Source organism: Ctenopharyngodon idella, chromosome 6 (assembly GCF_019924925.1).
Source record: "Ctenopharyngodon idella isolate HZGC_01 chromosome 6, HZGC01, whole genome shotgun sequence".
Classification (NCBI taxonomy): Eukaryota; Metazoa; Chordata; class Actinopteri; order Cypriniformes; family Xenocyprididae; genus Ctenopharyngodon; species Ctenopharyngodon idella.
In genome coordinates this window covers 34,366,739-34,389,730 of record NC_067225.1, presented here as the reverse complement: position 1 = coordinate 34,389,730, position 22,992 = coordinate 34,366,739, and the positions used below count along the sequence as shown (strand labels likewise).

At 41.0% G+C, this 22,992-nt stretch overlaps 3 protein-coding genes across 5 annotated transcripts; 2 read left to right on the top strand and 1 right to left on the bottom strand.

Moving 5' to 3' along the window:
- Nucleotides 1-225: 225 nt before the first annotated feature.
- On the top strand, nt 226-4,272 carry LOC127514325 (tumor necrosis factor ligand superfamily member 11-like). The gene is made up of 4 exons (XM_051897081.1): nt 226-845; nt 1,306-1,341; nt 1,722-1,827; nt 2,660-4,272. The coding sequence occupies exons 1-4, from the start codon at nt 624-626 to the stop codon at nt 3,088-3,090; spliced, it is 795 nt and encodes a 264-aa protein (XP_051753041.1). The 5' UTR covers nt 226-623; the 3' UTR covers nt 3,091-4,272.
- A 721-nt stretch (nt 4,273-4,993) lies between these two features.
- LOC127514188 (coiled-coil domain-containing protein 122) lies at nt 4,994-6,930 on the top strand. Its single transcript, XM_051896731.1, has 4 exons — nt 4,994-5,405; nt 5,540-5,938; nt 6,321-6,437; nt 6,590-6,930. Exons 2-4 carry the CDS (start codon nt 5,606-5,608, stop codon nt 6,740-6,742), a joined length of 603 nt encoding a protein of 200 aa, XP_051752691.1. The 5' UTR covers nt 4,994-5,405; nt 5,540-5,605; the 3' UTR covers nt 6,743-6,930.
- Nucleotides 6,931-10,703: 3,773 nt separating this feature from the next.
- zgc:65895 (uncharacterized protein LOC393546 homolog) lies at nt 10,704-22,991 on the bottom strand. 3 transcript variants are annotated; one of them, XM_051896725.1, is made up of 3 exons: nt 20,912-22,991; nt 12,841-12,892; nt 10,704-11,570 (listed from the first exon to the last, which is right to left on the bottom strand). In XM_051896725.1, exons 1-3 carry the CDS (start codon nt 22,441-22,443, stop codon nt 11,334-11,336), a joined length of 1,821 nt encoding a protein of 606 aa, XP_051752685.1. In that variant the 5' UTR covers nt 22,444-22,991; the 3' UTR covers nt 10,704-11,333. The 3 variants fall into 3 exon arrangements, with proteins under 3 accessions (XP_051752685.1, XP_051752687.1, XP_051752686.1); XM_051896727.1 differs by lacking the exon at nt 20,912-22,991 and adding an exon at nt 14,513-15,410; XM_051896726.1 differs by lacking the exon at nt 20,912-22,991 and adding an exon at nt 13,108-13,983.
- Between the last annotated feature and the right edge of the window lies 1 nt (nt 22,992).

Below are 22,992 nucleotides of genomic sequence, written 5' to 3'. Positions count from 1 at the left end.
AGGACGGACTAATCACAGTCGTTTGAGGTTACCGATTCACGACGAGATACTCTGAATTAATTTGATTTAAACAAAATGACTTGCTGTCGTATAAATGTTTCTAATAAAACAGAAATTAACCCAGAAACGTCACATGGTGTAGTTTGACAGGAAACGTCACCAGCGCGTTGGCTCATGGGATGTGTAGTCTACATGAGTAACGGGTCAAATTTTGTAAGAACATGTTTTATTCTTAACAGGCACTGTTGGACATCAGAACATTTGTCAAGAGTTGCATTTGCGCTTGTAATGTTATTTAAAATTATTTCCACCATGGAATAAAAAATAAATAAATAAAGATAATTGCGAATTGTTATCTCGCTAATGAGAGTTCATAGGCCTATCTCGAAATTCTGACTTTTAAAAAAAACTTTTTATTTATTTATTTTATTTTTTACTAGGTAGCGGAAACAATCTTTCATAAGAAACAAATGTAGGCTACAGACAAAAAAGTGCAGTATGAGGCGTTTCATGGAATCGGTCCAAACGGTGAGCGAATCATCCGCTCACTTCATCATTCACTCAGTCACTGTTCCTGTTCTACAGTCTCGCGCGCTTCTCCAGTCACAAAAAAGTAACTGTAAATGACTGTCAATGTAGAAACAGCTTATTCTGAGCGGATCCGCCACAAGGACAAGCTTCCGACCGACAGAGAGAGCAGTGACCGGAGAACCAGTGCACTGGACTCAGCCAGGATGGACACCGCTGTGAACGCGCGCGTGATTGTGGCCGTGAGTGTGATCGGGTTCCTCCAGCTCGTGTCCGCTGTCACACTGCTGCTGCACTGCACTGGATTCATCACACAGGTACCGGAGCTTTCTCTGTTCTGTGCCTAAACATCTGTATGTACAGGTTAGGGAAAACATGGAAATAATGGGGAGATTGAACATTTTAAAGTCAATGAAAATGTCTAATTTTAATAAATGGGGTGAATTCAGGTCGATTGGGATTTTCTAAGTAATCTCAATGACAAAAAGTGTCCCAATCACCCGAATTCACCCTATTTGTGTAGTTATGATCAGTCCTAAAAAAATAATTGACAGTTGATCTGAATAATGACACTGTTGTCTTCTGTAGAGCTGCTTTACAGCTGAATTTGTATCACTGATTCTGTTATTTTCCTTAATCGTCTGATTGTTGATGATTGACAGCACTAGTGTCAGTGTGATTCCCATCAGAACTCTGTGATTCTCCTGCTTCCCATCAGGATCCCGACTGAAGACGGCTCGTTTACTGCCTGTCTCTAATGTTTCTGATCTCTTCCAGATGGATTCAGTCACAGAGCTGAAGAACCACTCTGAGGTACGAGGCTTTCTTTGATTCATTTGTTTGATTTTGCTGTATGAACCCAGCTGACAAAAATATGGTCCAAGAACATTCACATTAAGTTATGAAAACATTTTTAAAATGTCCTTTAAAAGTTCAAAATGTCCAGTTTTTAAAAAAAAATTATTGTTCTTGGTTATATGAATGTTAAGGAACATTCCATTGTATCGTTCTTCAAACATTAAGGGAACGTTACTTTTGAATTTTCTTTGAAACAAGTAACAACATTTAAAAGGTTCTGAGGATGTTCAGTGTTAGCTGGGAATATCATGTGAAAGTGTTATCTGAGTTTAATAAAAAAAAACAATAAAATGCTGTATAAAAATATTAAAGATATCTTGATTGTTTTAAAACAGGCTGTTATTAAAGACACTGTCGTCAGTGAACGATCAACACGTCAGAAACACAGAGAAACTCCAGCAGCTGCTCACCTGCCAATCAAACCCTCCAGACAGACACACAGTAACTGCAAACATTATCATTAACATGATCACTCTCACACACTGCAAACAATGTGTTTCTGTCTCCTTTTCCAGCACAAATATCTAAACATTCTTAAATCAAGATACATTTACTGGAGAAGAAAAATGATTGAAGATATTAAGTCTTGTTTTCTGAAAAAAATCATCACAATGTAGTGAGTTAAAGGGCACCTATAACGCTCCTTTCACAAGATGTAATATAAGTCTCTGGTGTCTCCAGAATGTGTCTGTGAAGTTTCAGCTCAAAATCCCCCACAGATCATTTATTATAGCTTGTCAAATTTGCCCCTATTTGGGTTTGAGCAAAAACACGCCGTTTTTGTGTGTGTCCCTTTAAATGCAAATGAGCTGCTGCTCCCGCCCCCTTTCCAGAAGAGGGCGGAGCTTTAACAGCTCAACAACAACAAAGCTGGAGAATCTCACGCAGCCAAAATGAGGATTGTCAGTAACGGTGTTCAGCCTTACATTGTTCAAACCGGAGTCGACACTGATGGAGAGACTCAGGAAGAAGTTACAACTTTTAGACGTTTCTGAATGGATAAATTTATGTAGTTGCTGTGGAGTTGATTCAACACAAACAGTGATTTCTGTAAAAGAAAATATCTCTCTTTGCATTGAACTTTGAGTGTCGTAACTTTGCAGATGTTGTTTATGATCAAACAGCAACATTACACACTAACTAAAGTTAAAAAAGTCCACCCCTTTAAGAATGTTTAGATATTTGTGCTGGTAAACGACCAAAAATCTTTTTTTTTTTACAGTGTATAATCAGTTTTCTGGTGCATGTGTGAATGTTATACTGTCGTTCTCAGGGAACGTTCGTGCCACGATCATCCACTGGAACCCTGATCAGGGTCATCTGTCACACTTCAGATACCACGACGGACGAATTCTTGTCCAGAAATCAGGGCTGTACTACATATACGCCAAAACGTGTTTCCGTCACTACGAGAGCCTGGAGACGGAGGCTGGTTCTGGCCCGGGCTCGTCTGATGCGGTCCAGCTCATCCAGTACGTGTTCCAGGAGCGAGCCACTCACAGCGCCCCCTCCAGGACAGTGCTGATGAAGACCGGGAGCACACGCAGCTGGAGGAGAGGAGCGTACGACATGTGCTGCCATCAGCAGGCCGGACTGTTCCCACTGCGGGACGGAGACGGCGTGTACGTCAGCGTCTCCAACTCATGGATGCTCGACCCGGAGGCTGAAGGAAGCTACTTTGGGGCTTTTAGGATCAGCAAATGAGCTCTGTGAGGAGACATATTTAATGTCATATTTAAAGAGGACCTATTATGCTCTTTTACAAAGTCTTGTTTTTGTGCTCTACTAGAACAGGTTGATTATTTTCCTCATATTCTCCATTGTTCAGCTCCTCTCTTCCCAGTCTGTCAGTAACGCTCTGTTTAGTTCCTGTCTCTATGAAGCCCCTCCTTCTTTAAAGCACAATGTGCTCTGATTGGTCGGCTGGAACACTGTGTTGTGATTGGTGTTTGGGAAATGTCCCGCCCCTTACCATAACCGCCAGTTTCAACACACTACTAACTAACTCAACCAGGCCCCGCCCCTTTATTCTGCGCATGAATTATTTAAATGAGGAATATTGTGAAGAAAACTCAAGATGGAGGCGTTTCAGGGAGTTCAGAAACACTGACACTGATATAGAGAAGAACTGGAACTTTGCAGAGCTTTTTCATGCTCAAACAGCAACAATTATACAGGAACGGTTTCAGGTTCATTTGTACTCGTAGGGGAATACCCGTCTGAGCGTCTCATCCTGTTTGTCCACCAAACACAATGTGTGATACTTCCTCAGACGAGCAGGATTAGAAATAGACGCAAAACAATCAAATACAGGCCAAATATATATATCAGAAATAGCAGAACGGGGTAAACAGTGTCTGAAGATCGAGATCAAACTACTGAACATGACACACATCCATCATTACGCAACACACCGAACAATAAAACACTCAGATGAGTCAAACAATCTGCAGCCAGATTTACACTGAAATAACATCTGTGTGAGATCCTAAACACTCCGAACTCGGACATCAAACTGAGACGTAAACATTGATGGCAGACTGACACAGTGAGAAACAGACGGCAGACAAACACAGTGAACAGATCTGATCTGAGGTCAGACGTCTGTGTGTCGTTACAGAGCAGGTCCAGCGTCTGTATCAACAGTGTTTCTCCCGCAGCTCATGGAGTCCGACTGAGACTCGGGTTAGATCAGCCTTTGAAGAGTATAAACTAAGAAAAAGTAAAAAATGTGAAAGGAAACATTCAAAAATATCAATATTCAAAAATGTTCCCTGATGAAAACACTCGGTCGTGAGATCACAGATCATTATATAGTGATGTTGATGAATGTCAGTGTGATTTATTGAGCAGATATTACAGAAATAAAGCTGTAAGAGAGTTTGAGTTCAGTCTGATGTTCTTATCTTTCCAGATGGCCAAACTTACTGAATTCTGCTTTTGTAAATGTCATCATAGTAATGTTATCCAGCCGCATGAGGTTTGACTCCTGATAGTCCTTAAAGAATCAGACAGAATAAATAGAAAACAAATTACTAACGTTTACCATCAATCTATGCCAAAAGTGTTTATGAAGTTTAGAGCTACATTATAGTTGTAAAAATACCAGCTATTATTGGTAATAAAAGCATAATAATTTATTGACATTATTTGTTGTATTTATTTTATTTTGTAACTTTTTTTTGCAGAAAATAATATTTAATAAAAAATATAAAATGTTTCTGTCAGTTATTGTTCTGAAGTAAAAAAAAAAAAACACTAAAGAAAACATTTATGACTCAAAAGCTGAGATTTAAAGACAGGAGAGAACACACACACATTGACACACACACACACACACACACACAAATTGACACACAAGACACAAGTTTTATATATATGTGTGTATATATAACTTCTCATTTCCGGTTTACTTTAATTCGAAGTACTAAAATAATTAAAACTATTAATAAAACTACTAATAAAACTATATAAAAAGTAAAAAATTACAAAAACAACAAAATTACGAAAACTCTAACGATATATATAATTATTTAAAAAATAATAAAAACCATTATAGTATCTAAACGATACTAAAATAACTGCGTTAATATTGACGCGCATGCGCACATCCGTCATTCTTTCCCGCTGTAATGATGGACAATCACAGGTAAAGTTTATCAGCTATACTTCAGGGGAAAATGTAGTAAATTCTCATCTATTTAAAATGTAAACTGCGAAATTGTGTCTGTAATGTTTGATAACAGTTGGTTAGCTCGGTTTTGTCGACGCTACGGCATTTGAAGCTTTACTGACAGAAATCAACCGTTAGACGACAGACGGAGTTTCTGAAGGCGGTTCCTCAGGCCAATTTACATTAAGATAATCAAGTATAAAGTCGTAATGACCACACAGACCCGTTTGTTGTGTTCAGACAGCAGGACTTTCCTCTGAATGACGCACTACAGGAGGTTCTGCAGCAGGGGGCGACGCGCGCGCGGGAACTGAGAGACGCGCAGCAACAACTACACACACTAGAGGTGCACGCGCACACACACACATTGATATCTTCATATACACCACACATCGACCTGGATATACAGCTAAAACAGTTAAATAGCTTGTTTGCAGTCACGTGATTCTGATGATGAAAGTTCATGTGTGTTTCCTGCAGGTGTCTCTTGTGGAAGCGGATCAGAGCTGCGAGTCTGTGTGTTCTGGTGTGAATCTGAAGGAGAAGATGCTCAGTGTCGTTCACTGTGACATGGAGCAGGTGCACCGCAGCATCGTCAGTCTGGACGCACAGATTCAGGCCGTCCTGCTGGAGAACCTGAGGCTCAGAAACTGCATCGAGGAACAGCAGGAGAAGTCCCGCTCGCAGCTGACGCAGTTCGGCTCGTACCGCAGCGAGATGCAGGAGTACCGGACGGCCGTGTCTGTGCTGGAGAGCCGAGCAGACGTCCATCAGGAGCTGCAGCAGAAGGATCAGGAGGTGCGAGACCTGACAGCCGCGCTGGAGGAGCTGAAGACGGATCTCCAGAACCCAGACGGCAGTGCTGTCCGACAGGCGCAGGTCTCTATAGCTGTTTACGCACAAAACTGCAGATATGGCATAAAACATTTGAGAATAAAGCAGCGTTTCCATCCCATGTGTCCAAGAGAACAAAATCATCACTTCCTGGGAAATTGGCACAAAATATCCACTGGTTAGTCCAGTTATCCAATCACAGCCTCTGCTGAGGCAAAGTCACATGAGGTTTTGAGGCATTTATACAGTAAAATTGTAGTTTATGCGCCTCTTCTTCTCCGCCTCAATTGAACACATTAGTTTTTCATGCACATTTTTAGAATTTATGCCATCTTGACGTTTCCATCCAGCGTTTTTATGCGATATTCCAAAATGTGCATAAAACCATTTAGATGGAAACATCATGTGTTTGTTTTGATCTTTGCAGAAGGACATTGACTTTCTTAAGGTGAATATTCATGAAGCCCGACAGACTGTGAGGGAGAGAAAAGCTGAACTGGAGAACGAAGAGCGAACGCAGACGCAGCTGAGGAGAGAGATCGAGGTGAACAGAGTCAAAGTCAATGAATGAATCACTCTCAGATCCAGTCAGCTGATTCAGTGATGAACAGGAAAATTACAGAATCAGTGATGCAAACTTCATCAAATATGAGACAGATGCAGACTCTGAGACTGTCGTGATGTTTCTTGACTCAGATTCAGCAGCGCAGATTCGAAGCCGTCCTGAAGCGTCTGCGCAGTCAGCTGAAGAAGGCGCAGTCGGGTCACTGGCAGCTGCGCGGTGATGTCACACACCTGGAGAAGCAGCTGCAGGATCTCAGGAGTCAGCTGGAGGAAGATCAACGCTGAGAGAAACAGGTTATGCTTATGTTTGAGACACTAAGTTAAATGTGTTTGGATGCAAAGCTGTTCTGGAAACGTTTGATTTAAACCGAAAACTATTTTTCATAAGAGGAAAGATTGAAGAGCTGAGAAATATTTTAAACTTTCAGTGTTCAACAGTCCTTCAATAAAACCTCCCCAAATTAACATTTAAACACAGTCAGGAAGTGTTTCACTGCTGCTTCACAATTAATCATCATTAACCCCGTCCTGTTTACCGGTCAATACTATGAAATCAGCTCTTTCTAAAGAAGCGCTCAGGAACATCAGCGCTGTCTTTTGATCGTCTCGCTCAGATGATGATGAGCTTGTGTTGAAGGTGAACCGAACAAACAAAAGAGCGTCTGGCTTTGATATTGATGCTGTTTGAGGCCTGAATGACACACAAACTTCAATCAGACCATGTGATCATGAGACTCGTTACTGAACTCCGATTGATGTGAAATACTGTCATCATCATCCACTGATTACTGATTCTGGAACACTGCAAAGCCTGATGTTCTTCCTCAGTAAACCCCGGCGTACTGTAGTGTTTAATGCACTTCATGTTGTTGAAATATATTTTCTTTCTCTTTGTCTTCTTAGATCAGTCTGATACAAAATATCATATTCTAATCTATGTGAAAAACGAGTAAAAGTAACCTAAAGTCATCATAACCCAGTTCTAAGAACATTTTTCTATTACGTTTAATAAATGTTATTTCTGAACGTTTTTTCTTGGTTATGTGAACATTAAGGGAACGTTCAATTGTATCATTCTTCAAACATTATGGGAGGACGTTACTTTTGAAGGTTCTCTGAAACAAGTAAAAAACGTTAGATGAACGTACAAATAAACGCTCCTTGAACGATGTATAAATAACGTTGCACTAACATTCCGAACAAAGACTTTATCATTGATGCCGAATAAACCTGAACAAACATGATGATGGAGAATATTTCACACTGCAGAGAGAGAGAGAATGTGAAGCTATGAGGAGCAGCTTCCTGTTGGGCTCCGAACAAACAGGAAACACATTCAGACACGAGGCTTCAGATGTTTGGACTCTCGCTGTCACACACTAAAGCGCTGCTGTTGATTGGCTGCTGTGGGGCAGAGGGGGTGGGGCTTAAGGTCAAAGGTCACAGCAGAACATAAACACACAAACACAACGATCCGCACGATTCTTCCTTCAATTCATCCAGAGACACGTGATGATTTTACCTTCTTTCTCCGTCCTAGTGACCCTCAACACATTAACCCTATAAAGATACTGTCATATCTGACCTGACCGGCCTCTAAATGATCAACATGATCTGATAAACCAAATATGATACTCAAAAAAACATAACTTTTTCAAAAAATTGTCTAAAGGTTCAATAAACTAATCCATTTAAAAAAATAAAAACTTTCTGACAATAATTGTGTGTCAGGCTTTATAGGGGTCATGAACTGCATTTTTTATTGTTTTATAATGTTTCCAGAGGTGCACTTATAATGTTAGTATGATTTTTCCATCAAAAATGTAAAAAAAAGTGTGAAAAGTGTTGATTATAGCATCACATTTAGATCTGTGGCATTATATTCAGATCGTGGCATGAAAGGTTGCAGTGATGAACATTGTAGTCGATCACAGACATGTTGTTGAGCTCATGAAAGCAGTGATCTCGTCATTGAACTCAATTTCTGCACACTAACGAATGCTTTCATCATAACTAACAGTGCAGACGTGATGTAACTAAGAGATTCGTTGAATAAAACGGGAGTTTTGGCGTGAGTCCAGAACTCAGTCGCTGATAAACTCGCTCTGTTTGATTGACAGCTCCAGCGATTGTAAAGGGAGCGTTCTTTGAACGCTTTCTGTATATAATTTAATCACCGTTTAAATAACAGATTATTTTCATCCTACTAAGAGAAATAACGTGAAGTTTTAGTCACTGGTTTGATTTACTGACATGAAGAACATGTGACTGTACATGAATCATTAATATCAGATCAGGCATTAGAATGAACACAGTTACTCACATGTTGCTGCATTACTGTTGAGTCCATATCGTAAAAGTCTGTTTGCGCCGAAATGCGATTGATTTACCAAAGAATCCACAGTGAAATGAACCGAATATAAATAAATAAAGCTCAACTGAGACATTCACATTGTTGAAAATAAATAACCATATTCCTGCATTAGGATCCTTTGAAAGGTAATGTTATTTTAGTCCTGTATCGCTCTTCTCTCCTCCTCATCTCACTAACACACCAGTGGGCGGGGCTAACGCTGCAATGATGAAGTAGGCGTTGATTTCTTCTGCGGAGGCAGAGTTTCACCTATCTATGATAGTCACATTCCAGGATCAGTCGTTCTCTGGGTCTGGTGTCAATAAAAGCTGTTTTTGGACTAACAAGGAAGTTTTCAGTTCTGAAACTTACAGGATATTCTTATAGTACGATGACCTCTGATATATCAAAAGCTCAAGGAAAAGTTCATTTCTCAATTCATGACCTCTTTAAAGGGTTAAACGTGAGACGTAAACGAAATTTATAAGCACATGGATTCTTCTGTTCATGGAGCTTCAGTGTCCGTCTGTGGAAGAATGACCAGCTAAATGAATCATGAATCAGTCAGAGGACTAAAGTTAAGTTGTCTTCATGTCTATATTTAGTTGCCTAGCAACAACATCTCTGACTAGTATCCATGTGACACTCATACAGACACTGATGAAACACATGAAACGCAGAATCAGATACTGCTGGAGTAATGAACGACACAAACACACACTGTTAACATATAAACATCATTCTTTCGCCAGATTAATCCGTTTTATATTACATGTGCTCTAAAATGCTGTTTAAATACGCAAACGATGCATTATCTAATTAAATATGTATTCATTTGCATACATTTCCAGCACATAAAACTGAACATTGGATAAAGCAGGTTCATAATTCTTCCAGAGGGGACTTTTTATCACTTTGTAAATCAGAAAATACTGTCAACAGACAAAAGACAAATACATTTTTACCATATTTATAGGGGAAAAACATTGCATAAATAAAGGAGAATAATATAAGAACAAACATTCAGAATATAGATATGAATAAACCTGTAAAGATAGGTGTGTGTAAAGCTGCTGAAGTGGAGATTTCTGACTCAAACTCACCGCCTTTAAAGATTGAAATTTACAGATGTAAATAAAGTGCAATAAAATAAACACAAAGCGTCCCTATGATGCTATTTTAAAGATTCACATGTGTCCAAAGTCAAAAACACTTTTCTCACAGTCTGAAACGGTTCGATCAAGGATTCAGGTCTCTCTAAACTCCGCCTTTCTGAGAGCTGCTCTGCTCTGATTGGTCAGACGGCCCAGTCTGCTGTGATTGGTCAGAAACCAAACGCTCATTATCATATCTGAATCTCAGCACTTGATTCGCAGTGATACGAACAGTAACGATGGCGTCGGTTTTCCCGTATCAATCTCATCAAAGTGGATTTGCTTCTGCGGCAGAAAACAGCGTCTTCGACATGAACAACACGAACCAAACTCTTCCAGTCTCAGACACAACTACAGTGATTGAGGGCGGGGCAAAGAGACGCTGTTCAGCCAATGAAGACCAGAGGCAGTGATTATGCAAATTAGATACAAACCTACATAGGTTCAGCAGGAAGTGAGACTGATTTACTGACGACTCGTTTCAGAATTGATTCTTTCTTTTAAGAGACAAAAACATTATCTGCACTTTGATATTTAAAGCTTTGCAGACTTTTTACATTCATTTGAAAAAGCATAATAGGGACATTTTAAATGTGTATTCTGGATGTTTTCTTTTCACTGACCAGTGCGTGAAGGTCAGTATCAGCATCAGTAACATTAACACCGCTAACTGACCTACAGCTGCTCGAGAACCAGCGGTATCGGTTTCCATGTGAAGGAGGGCAGCAGGACACCAGCGTTCATTTCATGGTCATTTATTAAAGTCAGTGTGCAACAGTTTAGTGCAACTGCATGACGTCACATCGTTTGAAGGAAACATGCATGTACTGTGAGGTCAAGGGTCACGATCACTGACCGGAGCAATGGACTGTAAGGCAAATAACTTAATCGTTCATGAGGAAGTCTGTGTGTTCGTTCTCATCGTGAAACTCGATTCACGACCCACGTTTATTTTTACACACAAACGTGCAAGCCTTTAAACAGTCCCGGATTCCCACAACACTGAAGGTCAAAGTTCACATTCACCCTTGTTTGGTCTTATTCACATGTGTCGACTACAAAGTGCTCATTTATTCAATACAGCTATAAACAGCCACAAAAATAAAAGGCAAACAAAATAAAACCAGTAACGAAACCATCATAAAAACAGGAGAAGAATGTGGCAACGACAGCACGAGTGGCGTCACGGCTCTGGCTCACACTGGCGGCTCCGTCAGCACTGATTGTCTGAGGCGGGTGAAGCTCCTGACGCGTGACGTTTGACAGCAAGATGTGCGATGAGGTCAGATCGTCCGTCTGACTGTGGCGAATGTTCAAGCTGGAGTCCGTTCACAGTATCGTTTAGTCCCGTTTGGGTCACCAGAGGAGGTCACGCGCTGGCTCCGGGGCCCGGGTTGGACGGGAGGGCCGGCGGGACCCCTGAGGTGGGCGAGCCGGATTGAACCTGCGCCTGAAACTGTGCCAGCTGCTCAGGACTGGCCAGGTTCTTCAGCAGCGCGTTCTCCTGCTCCAGCTGAGAGTTCTTCTCCATCAGCTCCTTGATCTGCTCCTTCAGCACCTCCACCTCCTCACGCACCGCGTACATCAGGTGACTCTTCACCAGGTCCTGCAGGAACACACAAATAAAAAAAACAATTAAAAAAAAAAAAAAAAAAAAATCACTGCCAATCAGAAGATTGTGTGGGCGGAGTCTCTGCAAGCGCACTGCACTCGCATTCAAATGGATAAGTACATAATCAAATTCAAAAATATTACACCATATTAACAAATTAAAAATTCAAAATATATTAAAAATACTTAATCTCTATTCATATAGAATACACTTGTTTGTTCACAGTTTGAACGTTCTTGTTTCCTTTCATTTATTTTCAAGAATTATTCATTGTTGCTTTCAATACGGCTATAAATATTCAAACTCACATTAAATTCTTTAATCAGAACCTGAGATTATCATAGTTTGTATGTTGTTGTTCCAGCCACGACGTTGTAGAAATAGAAACCTGACCTTATGGATGCAAAATGAATTTCAGTGTAAACAATAAATCTGTATCACGTTAATTTTAGTAATTTTGCTGTGCGTTTTTAAAAGTTTGATAAGTTTTTGTTTTTTAAATGTGCGTTTTATTCTTTTTTTTAGTACGTCAAGTTAAACTAAAAAATTTGAAATGTTGCCTAGGTTTATTTTGTAACTAAAATAGTTGAATTGTTTTGGTTAATGATGATAACCCCGTCTCCTGTTTTCAGTAGTTTGTGATGATCGGATAAGGAGGATTTATGAGCAATTTCTAGCTGGTTAAACATTTCCGAGCAGAACACAGCTAGAAACGTGTAAATTCCCATGACACTGACAATCCCAATTATACGATTCCCTTATATATCCATGAGAATAAAGACCCTACAGTCACCTAAAGCGGATTTATAAGCGTTGGATCAGGGATTCTGCCTGTATATAATCTTTGCATCCGTCTGGAGTGGGAAAGAGGAACAGAATGTTCTTCATCCAGAGGGTGGAGCTGCTCAGTTATTCAGGGCATCAGTGTCAGCGTTTGCCTAGCAACAACCACAGGCTCCAAATAGACCAATAATAAACACACAGACTGAGGGAAACATCACAGAAATGAGGAGCTTCAAATTAATGTTCCCAACTTGACTTCAATGTCATTACAATTCCCATCCATATGTGACATTCGAACTTCATCATAAATAATTACCCAATTATTTTACATATCAAGCAGCTATGAATGCGTGTTAAATGAATCGTGTATGACTCCATTATTAAAGCCTTGTCAGAAGTCTTCGTGTCATCTAAAGATGATGTTCACGCGCGGTGAAGCAGAATAATGATCTTGATCAAGAGAATGTCAAATCAAACTCACCATGGCTTGCTCGATCTTGTTGTCTATGGCCACCACACTGGCTCCTGAGGAACTGAAGAGAAGAAGAAACACAGTTATTCATTCATTCATTCGCGGTTCTGATGATGTTGCATAACATCAGCCCTCAAAGACGGAGCAGAAGATAAAGATGAAGATTCCAGGCAATCGAAACTGAAAGGATCCATCAGATGAGAAGTTTTCCAGTGCAGCCTATCGTTTATTAGATTACAGCAGCGATCGAGGGGCTCCTGAATATCTCGTGTTTACCTGTTCTCTAGACTGACGGGTGACGAGCTCTCAGCGCCCAGAACCGACGACAGAAACGAGATGGAAAAACTCCTCAGCTGACAAACACCGACATCCATCGCCACCGTGTAACACGGAGAATTCATTCTATTCCGCCCATCAAACTCGTCGAATAGAACCGAAAAAGATTCAATGTCACATTCTCGATTCTGTTCGTGATTTATTCCGTGAGGCGCTGATGATTTCGACACAAAGGCGCTCTGAATGAACTCAGTGCAGCGAGAATCTGCAGCCGCGGACATATTTGCATAATAAAAGAGGGTTCAGCGCACGGCAGCACGCTATTGGCTGAGACCGCGGGTCATTTCACTAATCTATGCCGCGCCGCGCCCCTCCCTCCTGCTGTTTCAGAGCTGACACGAGATGGCGTTTATCTCCCTGTTGACAAACAACCGCTGCTCGTCATCTAAATATCGTCACATTTCACTATTTAAAGTCACCATGAAATCAAAACAGACTATTCTTATTTTTTTTTTATGGAATATTGCGGTATTTATTATAAATTACTTAACTGTGCACATCATTTTTTTAAATTTATATATCTTTAAACTTGCAAGTTGCACTCGTTTTCTCTATTGTGATGTCTTTCTGAGTGAAACGCTTCTGGAACGAGATCAAATGTAGGGCGGGGCTTGATTTTGTCTGTGGGGAATTGATTGGATGGTTGTGGTTTGCTATTGGTGGATCTCATGTGAGTGACAGGTTGGCGGGGGCCTTCATCATCAGAGATCTAATTATTGGCAGATACTGATATTTATATGTATTTTATGTCAGTATCTGCTGTACTGTTACAAAGATCTCACTGATTTACATTCATATAAATATCATCATCTGCAGCAAACAGCAGATTTTTGCTCATTTTGAGTTGAGAATTTTTTCCTCCATATTCTCACTATATCAGACTATATGAGCCATAAAAGCCTGATGCATCAAATATGATACTCTAAAAACATATGCAAACTTTTTTTTTGGAAAGGTATAATAAACCTATAATAAAAAGAAATAAATTCAAAATATTCCTGTAAAGGAATAACTGAAACAATCAAATGAAACACGACTGCTGTAAAACTCAAATATCCACAATGAAACGCAATGTAAGTCGCTTTGGATAAAAGCATCTGCCATATGCATAAAATATAAATGCACAATACTTCTTATTTTGGTCTAAATGAATGTTCCTTTGATAAATACACTGAAATAACTTCACAGCAAATGTGTAAAGATACAAAATATCAAGATCCATATCAAATATTGTCATCAGTAAAGACATGAATCACGTGTTCATCATCCTGACCCAGTTCCCATCAGCCCAAAACAAACAGACAGACATCAGAGCCGGTCAGACGTGAGCGTCCGTGTGTTTTACCTGCGGTGTCGCTCCAGTTCCCAGAACAGCAGGCGCAGCGGCATCTTCTCGGGCAGCCCCGTCTCTCTCATGGAGCTGTCAATCAAACACTCCACACAAACCCCGAACGCCCGCCGAACGCCCCGTTACGCCCTCACACGCAAACCACATCAACACTGCCACGCTAAAGATCTGTGTGTGTGTGTGTGTGTGAGCGCTGCTAATTGACGTCCCACTGAATGGCTTCGATGCTCGTCACACACACACTAACAGTGGAGAAGATCAAGCTGTGATGTCACTGCAGTCACGTGACCAGCTACTGTTACATAAACAGTCAGTGAAGATTAGAAGCAGCAGCCAATCACATGCTCAGGTCTGGACACACACCACACGCCCGTAATCACGTCCTGCTCGCTCACGCGTATTAGCGTACGGTACGCCGCACACACAGCACGAGCCCAGCGTCCACCGCTACAGAACAAAGACTGAGGGAACACACGCTAACAGAAGAGCGCACGCGTGCACACGTACAGACACACGGCTGCAGACGACCACAACAACAACACATGACCTACAAGTTCAATTAAACCATCAAAACATGAGGAAAATACTTGGTTCACACAAACAGCACAAGCGCCTCTGACACACTAATAATGGGTCACATGGTCTAAAAAAAAGCACATTTCATGAAACTCAAATGAAGATCCTGTGCAGTCTTCCTCGCTCTACAGTAGGAGATGAAGAACTGAATGTCGCAGGGCTTTATGAAACACACTGAATACAAACACTAACTAAATTACACGAGAGATAAAGAGAACAGGTCATCTGTTGCATTCTGGGACATCAGCAGCACCACTAACTACTGATTCCTCTGATCAGCTGATGATGTGTTTAACTAGATCAAGCCGCTCTGATTGAATCTCTGCTGATGAGCTCGTCAGCGTTACACAATCAATGACGTGCTTTCAATTCCAATCAACACGCAAATAAGGGAATTTTAAGTGTATATAATTACATTTCTATCTATCTGTGTATAATGTATGTTATGAACATAAAGCACTCTGCTTCTGAAATAATTTCTGTCATTAGAAAGTTATGAGAGATCTGGATCAGCAGCATATTAAAGGCACAATATGTAGTTTTTCGCCACTAGAGGTCGCTTATTCAAAACAAAGTGTAGCTTGATGACGCCTTGATTTCACAGGATCATGGGAGGTGTTGTCTTCACATCTACAGTGACGAGATTTGGCCAGAAATCATATTCATGGATAAGCTAATGAATTAAAGACGTATTAATATTACCGTAGTATGAAGCAGAGCTGGAGCGATTGCTAATGATTGACGAGTGCGACACACGGCTCGAGAGCAGCGGGACTTATTATGCCGCAGACGCCACTTTCTCTTCTTCCAGTCAAGCGTATGTGGGGTAACGCAGCGCTGTTTATCATATTAGAGACATCTGTGTGGTAAAAGATGTTATAATGCTACTCAGCGCTCACTCGGCGGCTGCTATGAGACACCTAATGCACACTGCAGTAAGAGATCGATATTAGTCAGGGTAAAACATGGTAAATCAAGAAAACGAGATTTAAACAATAAGACGGTGTTGAGCTATATAACACGATTAGATCAATGAATTTATCCAAACAGTCTAATAAAACATAATATATTAAAGCGTCTTTGGTGTTTCTATGGTTTCTACAAAATAAAATGTAAACCATGGATAACGCGGATATGATGTCATTGATAGGCGACGCAAGGACACGGTCCATGCCCTGGTTAAAATTGCTTATTTCTCTGGATTTAAATAGTCTTGGAAACATTTGGGATAATGTAAATACACAAGTCAACAAAATATATAATACTGTTATTAAATATATTATACTGTTCTACTGGTTTTTGGATATTTTAATAAAAATCTTACATATTGTGCCTTTAATAAACTCCAGAGCTGCTGCTTCAGATGCACACAGTGTGTGTGTGTGTGTGCGTGTGTGTGTGTGTGTGTGAGACATATCAGGACACAAATGTGTATAATGACATGGGTATGACGTAGGTATTACAAAAAGAGGTGACTTATGAGGACATTACTCCATGTCCCCACTTTTCAAAAGGCTTATAAATACAGAATGAGTTTTTTTGAGAAAGTAAAAATGTGCACAGTTTCCTGTGATGGGTAGGGTTAGGGGTAGAGGTAGTGTAGGGGGAGAGAAAATATGGTCTGTACAGTATAAAAACCATTACGCCTATGGAATGTGCCCACAATTCACAAAAACAAACCTGTGTGTGTGTGCGTGTGTGTGTGTGTGTGTGTCGGACTGATGAAGTGAGACTTTAATTCAATCAGACGGATATCTGAATGTGTCTCTGCAGCTTCACTCTTTCTTCTCGTCTCTCAGTGATTGTGTAATCTGGTGTGTTTTCACAAATGTCTCACATCACCTGCGTCTCGTCTCTCAGATGTGTGTGTAGGACACAGGGCACATAGCAACTGTTGCCAAGGCGTGCTAAGCTGGTCGTCTGTGATTGGCTGGAGGTCTCTGTTGTCTTACATAACAGACATGTCACACGGAAGCGAGTTGTGCAGCGCGCACACACACACACACACACACACACACGCAGACGTGCTAATAAATGAATGTTTAATTTTTCCCCCTAATTTTTTTTTTCTTAGTTCTGTTTTAATGGTTTAATTAAAGATTAATACATCATAAAGCATGTCCAATCAATTGAATTCATATATATATATATATATATATATATATATAGGTGAAAATTAAAAGAAATAAACATTTGAAATATATCAGTCTGTGTGTAATGAATGAATATAATATACAAGTATCACTTTTTGAAGTAAATAAATCAACTTTTTGATGATATTCTAATTATATGACCAGCACCTGTATATTATATATATATATATTTATTTATTTATTTTTTTTTTTACAATAATAGCGCCCTATGAATCGTTTTTTTATTTTTTAAGAAATGTGTTGCGTGTTTTAATGTTTCTGGATTTGTTATTTAATGCAAATTTATTATCAAAAATGGAAAGATTAACAATGTATTTAATCTATTAAGTTAACATTTCCTTTTATTTATTTGGCAAACAAAAATCAAAATCTGCCAAATTCTGAGACATTCTGCGTTATACTGTAAAGTCCATTTTTACGATTCCGTCCACATTTTCCACACCACAGAAATCACAGATCTGTGTGATGATGATGATGATGATGATGGAGACACAAACACAGACGGATGTGAGATTATCTGCTCACTCAGATTAAAGACATGCGGCTGATCTGAGCCCAAAGCTTCTCCATCCAAACACAAACCAGTGTGAGAGGAGACGCACTGCCACCTTCAGGACACACACAGCACTGCAGCGCCTCCATCTCAACTCTAACACAGGACAATCATCAGATCGGGGCCTGTACCATGATGGTAGTTGAACAAACTCAGGGTTATAGGATTAGTTTCAAGTTGACAAAACCATGTCGAACCTGAAGCTGACACGAGTCAGATTGTCAATATCGTCTGTACTGTCCTCAGATCAGCTGCTGATATCAGCTCATATACAGACACTGCTAAAACTGAAACCATAAAAAAACATGTTACTTGAAATAAAATAAATGAAACTGAAATAAAAAAATAAAACTTTTACAAAAAAATAGTAAAACTTTAAAAAAAAACTAATTCAAAATATTAAAGGATTAGTTCACTTTCATATAAAAATTTCCTGATAATTTACTCTCCTCCATGTCATCCAAGATGTTCATGTCTTTCTTTCTTCAGTCAAAAAGAAATTAAAGTTTTTGAGGAAAACATTCCAGGATTTTTCTCCATATAGTGGACTTCACTGGGGTTCAACGGGTTGAAGGTCCAAATGTCAGTTTCAGTGCAGCTTCAAAGAGCTCTACATGATCCCAGACGAGGAATAAGAGTCTTATCTAGAGAAACCATCGGACATTTTCGGAAAAAAATGTAAATGTATATGCTTTATATAAACAAATGATCGCCTTCCAAGTGCTTCCGCCAAAACCGTACTTTCATATTCTTCAAAAAGCTTACGCTGTATGTCCTACGCCTTCCCTATTCTACTTACGGAAAAAATGTAACTGGCGCCGCGTTCGTTCCGTTCCGTACCGTTTGGAGGCCATTGAAGTCCACTATAAGGAGAAAAATCCTGGAATGTTTTCATCAAAAACCTTAATTTCTTTTCGACTGAAGAAAGAAAGACATGAACATCTTGGATGACATGGGGATGAGTAAATTATCAGGAAAATTTTATATGAAAGTGAACTAATCCTTTAATGAAAACTATATTAGGAACTCAATGATACTAAACCAACACTGATTCTGTCAGAGTCACAGAGTTAGAAATATGATTCAGATGTCAATGCAGCACTTTCATATTCTAGTGTTTTACAACTTCAACATGAAACCATTTTACTTCTGTGAGGAGATTTAAGACATTAATGCTGAATGAAGAAGACGAACCGAAACCGAACAGCACCTGACTTTAAGAGCAGGAACATGAATTCATAAACAGATTTCATCTTCAATATTAGTAAGAAATCATTGTACTAAACTCCACCCAGACACACTGAATCCGTTTATTCTCCAATCGTCACTGACTGACTGAAGCGGATCCTGCTGAAAAACATCAAAACATCACGTTCCTCTCCAGTGTTTCTCGTTTTCCAGCACAAATATCTAATCACTTAAAGACTCAATATCTTCAGTCATTTCCCTTCTCCAGTAAATGTATCTTGATTTAAGAGTGTTTAGATATTTGTGCTGGAAAACAAGACAGAAACACTGAGAAAGAACATGATGTTTTGCATGTCGCATCACATGACATCTGAAGTCCAGACTGACGCTGCAGTTTTTACACACACGAGACGACGTCACATCAATGATTAAAACACACACGGGTCACATGACGCCTATGGGGTTTTTCCACTGGACTCTCAGTGTGAGTCAACACTGCAAACCAAACACAGACGCTCACGTCACATGACCTCACCACACGTGTGGTGTCTTGTAAATAAAAATGTATTTTTATTCCAATTCTACTTTACCTTTTGTCAGTCTGACGTTAAAAATGAAATCTGCTATAACTTTCAGTTACTCTGCAGTGTACAGTGTGTGAAATACTGTATCCCACAATGCAATGCAAAGAAAATAAGAATAAGGTTAAAGTACCGAATCAATCAGCGGAGAGCAGTAATACTGAGGCTCGTCTCTATCAGTTCAACACTTCGTCATGACGACGCTCACATCTTCTGCTGAGTCACTTACAGAACCGCAGATGCGTCACCATGGCAACCAGACAGGCCGCTCGCACCGACCCGCCGTCAGAGACTCTGATCCGGACAGACGGAGAAACAGGGCAGATCTAGAGGAAAGACGGACGAGTGCTCCGGAGACCAGCGGATATATTTAGAGGCTCAGGACTGACCGAACATTGAGCTCAAACTGAAGAACAGAGACTCTTTCAAGGACAAACTCTTCATGTACAGCTGCAGAAACACCGTCACAGATCCACACAAAACTGCAGAAACACTGACGGATTCTGCTACGACACACAGCAACGACACTTCATGATGCCACAATACAAACATAAAACTAGACTTGCAAAATATCTTTATTTTGAGTTGAAATATGGGATATCATGCGATTCACACTTGAAACTGTTGATCTCAATGAGGTCAATATTAGATCATCACTATCAGGGTTATTAGAGTGACCTGAGACTAAAACTTTTGTTACTTGAAATAGAATAAAGTTAGATTATTTCAACTAGTTACCAAGGCACAATTTCTCATTTTTATTTACTTTAACTTTATGTGTTAAAATAGCTAAAATAATAATAATAATAATAATAATAATAATTAATTAATATTGAATAAAAAAAATGAAAATTTAAAAAATATTTTGAAAAAACTGGGAAAAAATGGGAAATATAAAATTAAAACTACTCGATTTTTTTTTTTAATGAAATATAAAATAAAATATAAATAAAAAAATATAAATATAAAACTAAAACTATTTAACAGATATATATGTGTGTGTGAGATACAGATATAAACATATTTTTTTTTAAATAGTTACCAAGGTAACATTTCTCACTTTCATTTAGTTTAACATTATGTACTAAAATAACTAAAATAAAAATAAATAAATATTAAATAAAAATTATTAAATTAAAAAAAATATATATTAAAAAAAAAACCTAAAGGAAAAAAAATGGTTTTATTTTATAAAATTTATTTTTTATTATATAAATAAATGAATAAAAGAAAAAAAGTTAATAAAAAATAAAAATTACTAAAACTTTGTACTAAAAATAAAATGGAAATGTCAATTACACTCAACCAATCCCAGGCATCAAACCCTAGCTAAGATAACTCTTACCTGTCTTCATCTGCTCCAGCTGAGACAGCGAAAGCACCGGCGCCTCCGTCCGGTCCGAGCGCGGCCGCAGCATCAGGAGCAGCGGGTCCAGCGAGGCCCGTGAAGCCTCCTGCGGTCAGCCGCGGCAGAGACAGCAGCGAGTGATGCTGCAGCAGCAGCCGATGGGCGTCTTCCAGCTGCGAGGCCGTCACGTACGAGGGGGGGAACGTGGATCTCAGCGGAGCGGCGGATGAGGGCATGCTGGATGAAGACAGCTGGCCTCCAGTGTGCTGCTGCTGCTCCGGGTTGAAAGCGCTGCCCTGGGGCCGCGGAGAGACGGGCTGAGCGACGCCCACTGGAGGAAGTCCTGGAATCCCAACGGGCACTGGAGCAGCTCTGGGCGACACTGCAGTCTGAACGGGAGGAATCTGAAGAGGCTGAGCTGCCGGCATCGGGCTGTACTCCACTGGAGGAAGCGAGCCCTGGCTGGCAGACACTGGAGGTGCTCTGGTGCTCTGGGCCTCTACCGTGTAGGGTCGGACCGGGACACTCTCCGGACCTATCAGGACATTGGCGGCGGGCTGGAGGTCTTGTGGGTGAGCGTGCAAACCGGGGTAGGCCTGCTGGACGTCTCCTCCGCCGCTCAAGGTGCTTCCAGAAGAGGAGCTGCTCGTGCTCTCGTGTTCGGACTGGATGATGCTCTCCACGGCTTTGTGAATGGCGGACGCAACGTCTCCAGCTGGGGCGTCTTTTTCGTAATACTCCGTACAAGTCCAGCGACCCTTCCGAAACGGCTCAGAGTTGGAATCGAGCTTCACCACCCTGAAGCGAGAGGCTGTGCTCATCTGAGGAACTGCGGATGCAGCCGTCGTTGGCATTGCAACGGGTGCGGCGCCGGCGTCTGGACCGGCTGCGGCGGAGTGGCTCGATGCCGCGGATCCGCCGGTCTCAGCTTGGACGGAGCATCCACTCGGAGCCGGAGCTTGCAGGACAGCAGGGATTGTCGACGCTAAAGCCGCGGGCCGCCCTTGAACGGCCTTGTGATGGTGGACTCCGTTGACCATGTAGCCCTGGTGCATCACTGGTTCGTTTGGCGACGTGACTCCGGGAGTCTCGCCTCCGTGCAAACTATTCAGCGTTTCCTCCGATGAGCTCCGCACAGGGACGCCGGTGTCCGTGGCTCGGGAAACCGACACGTCGAGGATGTCGGACGAGGAGAGGTCCTCCGTGTGGGACTCGTCCATGTCGTCGTAGCTCTCCGTATCATCGGCGATGCTGTTGTTGCCGCTGGCAGACACCTGCGCCGGCAGGACGCTCGTGATCTGGAAGCCGCTCTTCTTCTTGCCTTGCGTCCCGATGGTCTGGAGGTTGAGGCTGTGGGGCGGATGGTGATGCGGGCCGGGTGACGAAGAGCCGGCTGGTGCTGGATGAGCCATCAGCGCTGGCGTCTGGTGGTCATCAGACGGGACGGTGGCACCGCTGCCCCTGCGGCCGGCAAACACCGACGGGTGGGACATCCGCCTGCTCTCGCCGGTGGAATCTGAGTGATGCATCTGGTGAAATTCACTCTTGTACGGATGTAGAAATGGTCAAGCGAGTACTGGACCTGATGAACACACTACAGTCTGTGCAGTGAGGTCAAGAAACCACTTATAGTCCCCATTTAAAGAGCAAGCAAGAGCTTCTCGCAGCCAATGAGTGTTTATAATAAATAATGCAGGCTAACGCTAGCGGTTAGCACGTTAAAAGCTCCTGTTTGTTAACTGACAACTAACTAAATCCACCAGCAGAATATATCCTGACAGAAACACATAATCACGAGTGTGTATCAGTGACACGCGTCAGCTGCGGCTCAATGCCGGCTAATAAATGAACATAAACAGACAGTCGACATCACCTCAGCACTGCAGACGCTCATCCGAACTCTTGATTTGAATAATTATTGACTCAAACGCGGTTTAAATCCCTTGTGTCGCGCTTTCTGCTCACAGGCCTGAGCTGAGATGGTGAAATGGCTTCATTCGCAGGTTTGCTGTCTCATCCTGTCTCTGTCTCATCACTGCTGAGCGCTGTTAGCACGCTAACCGACGAGCTAGCAGCTG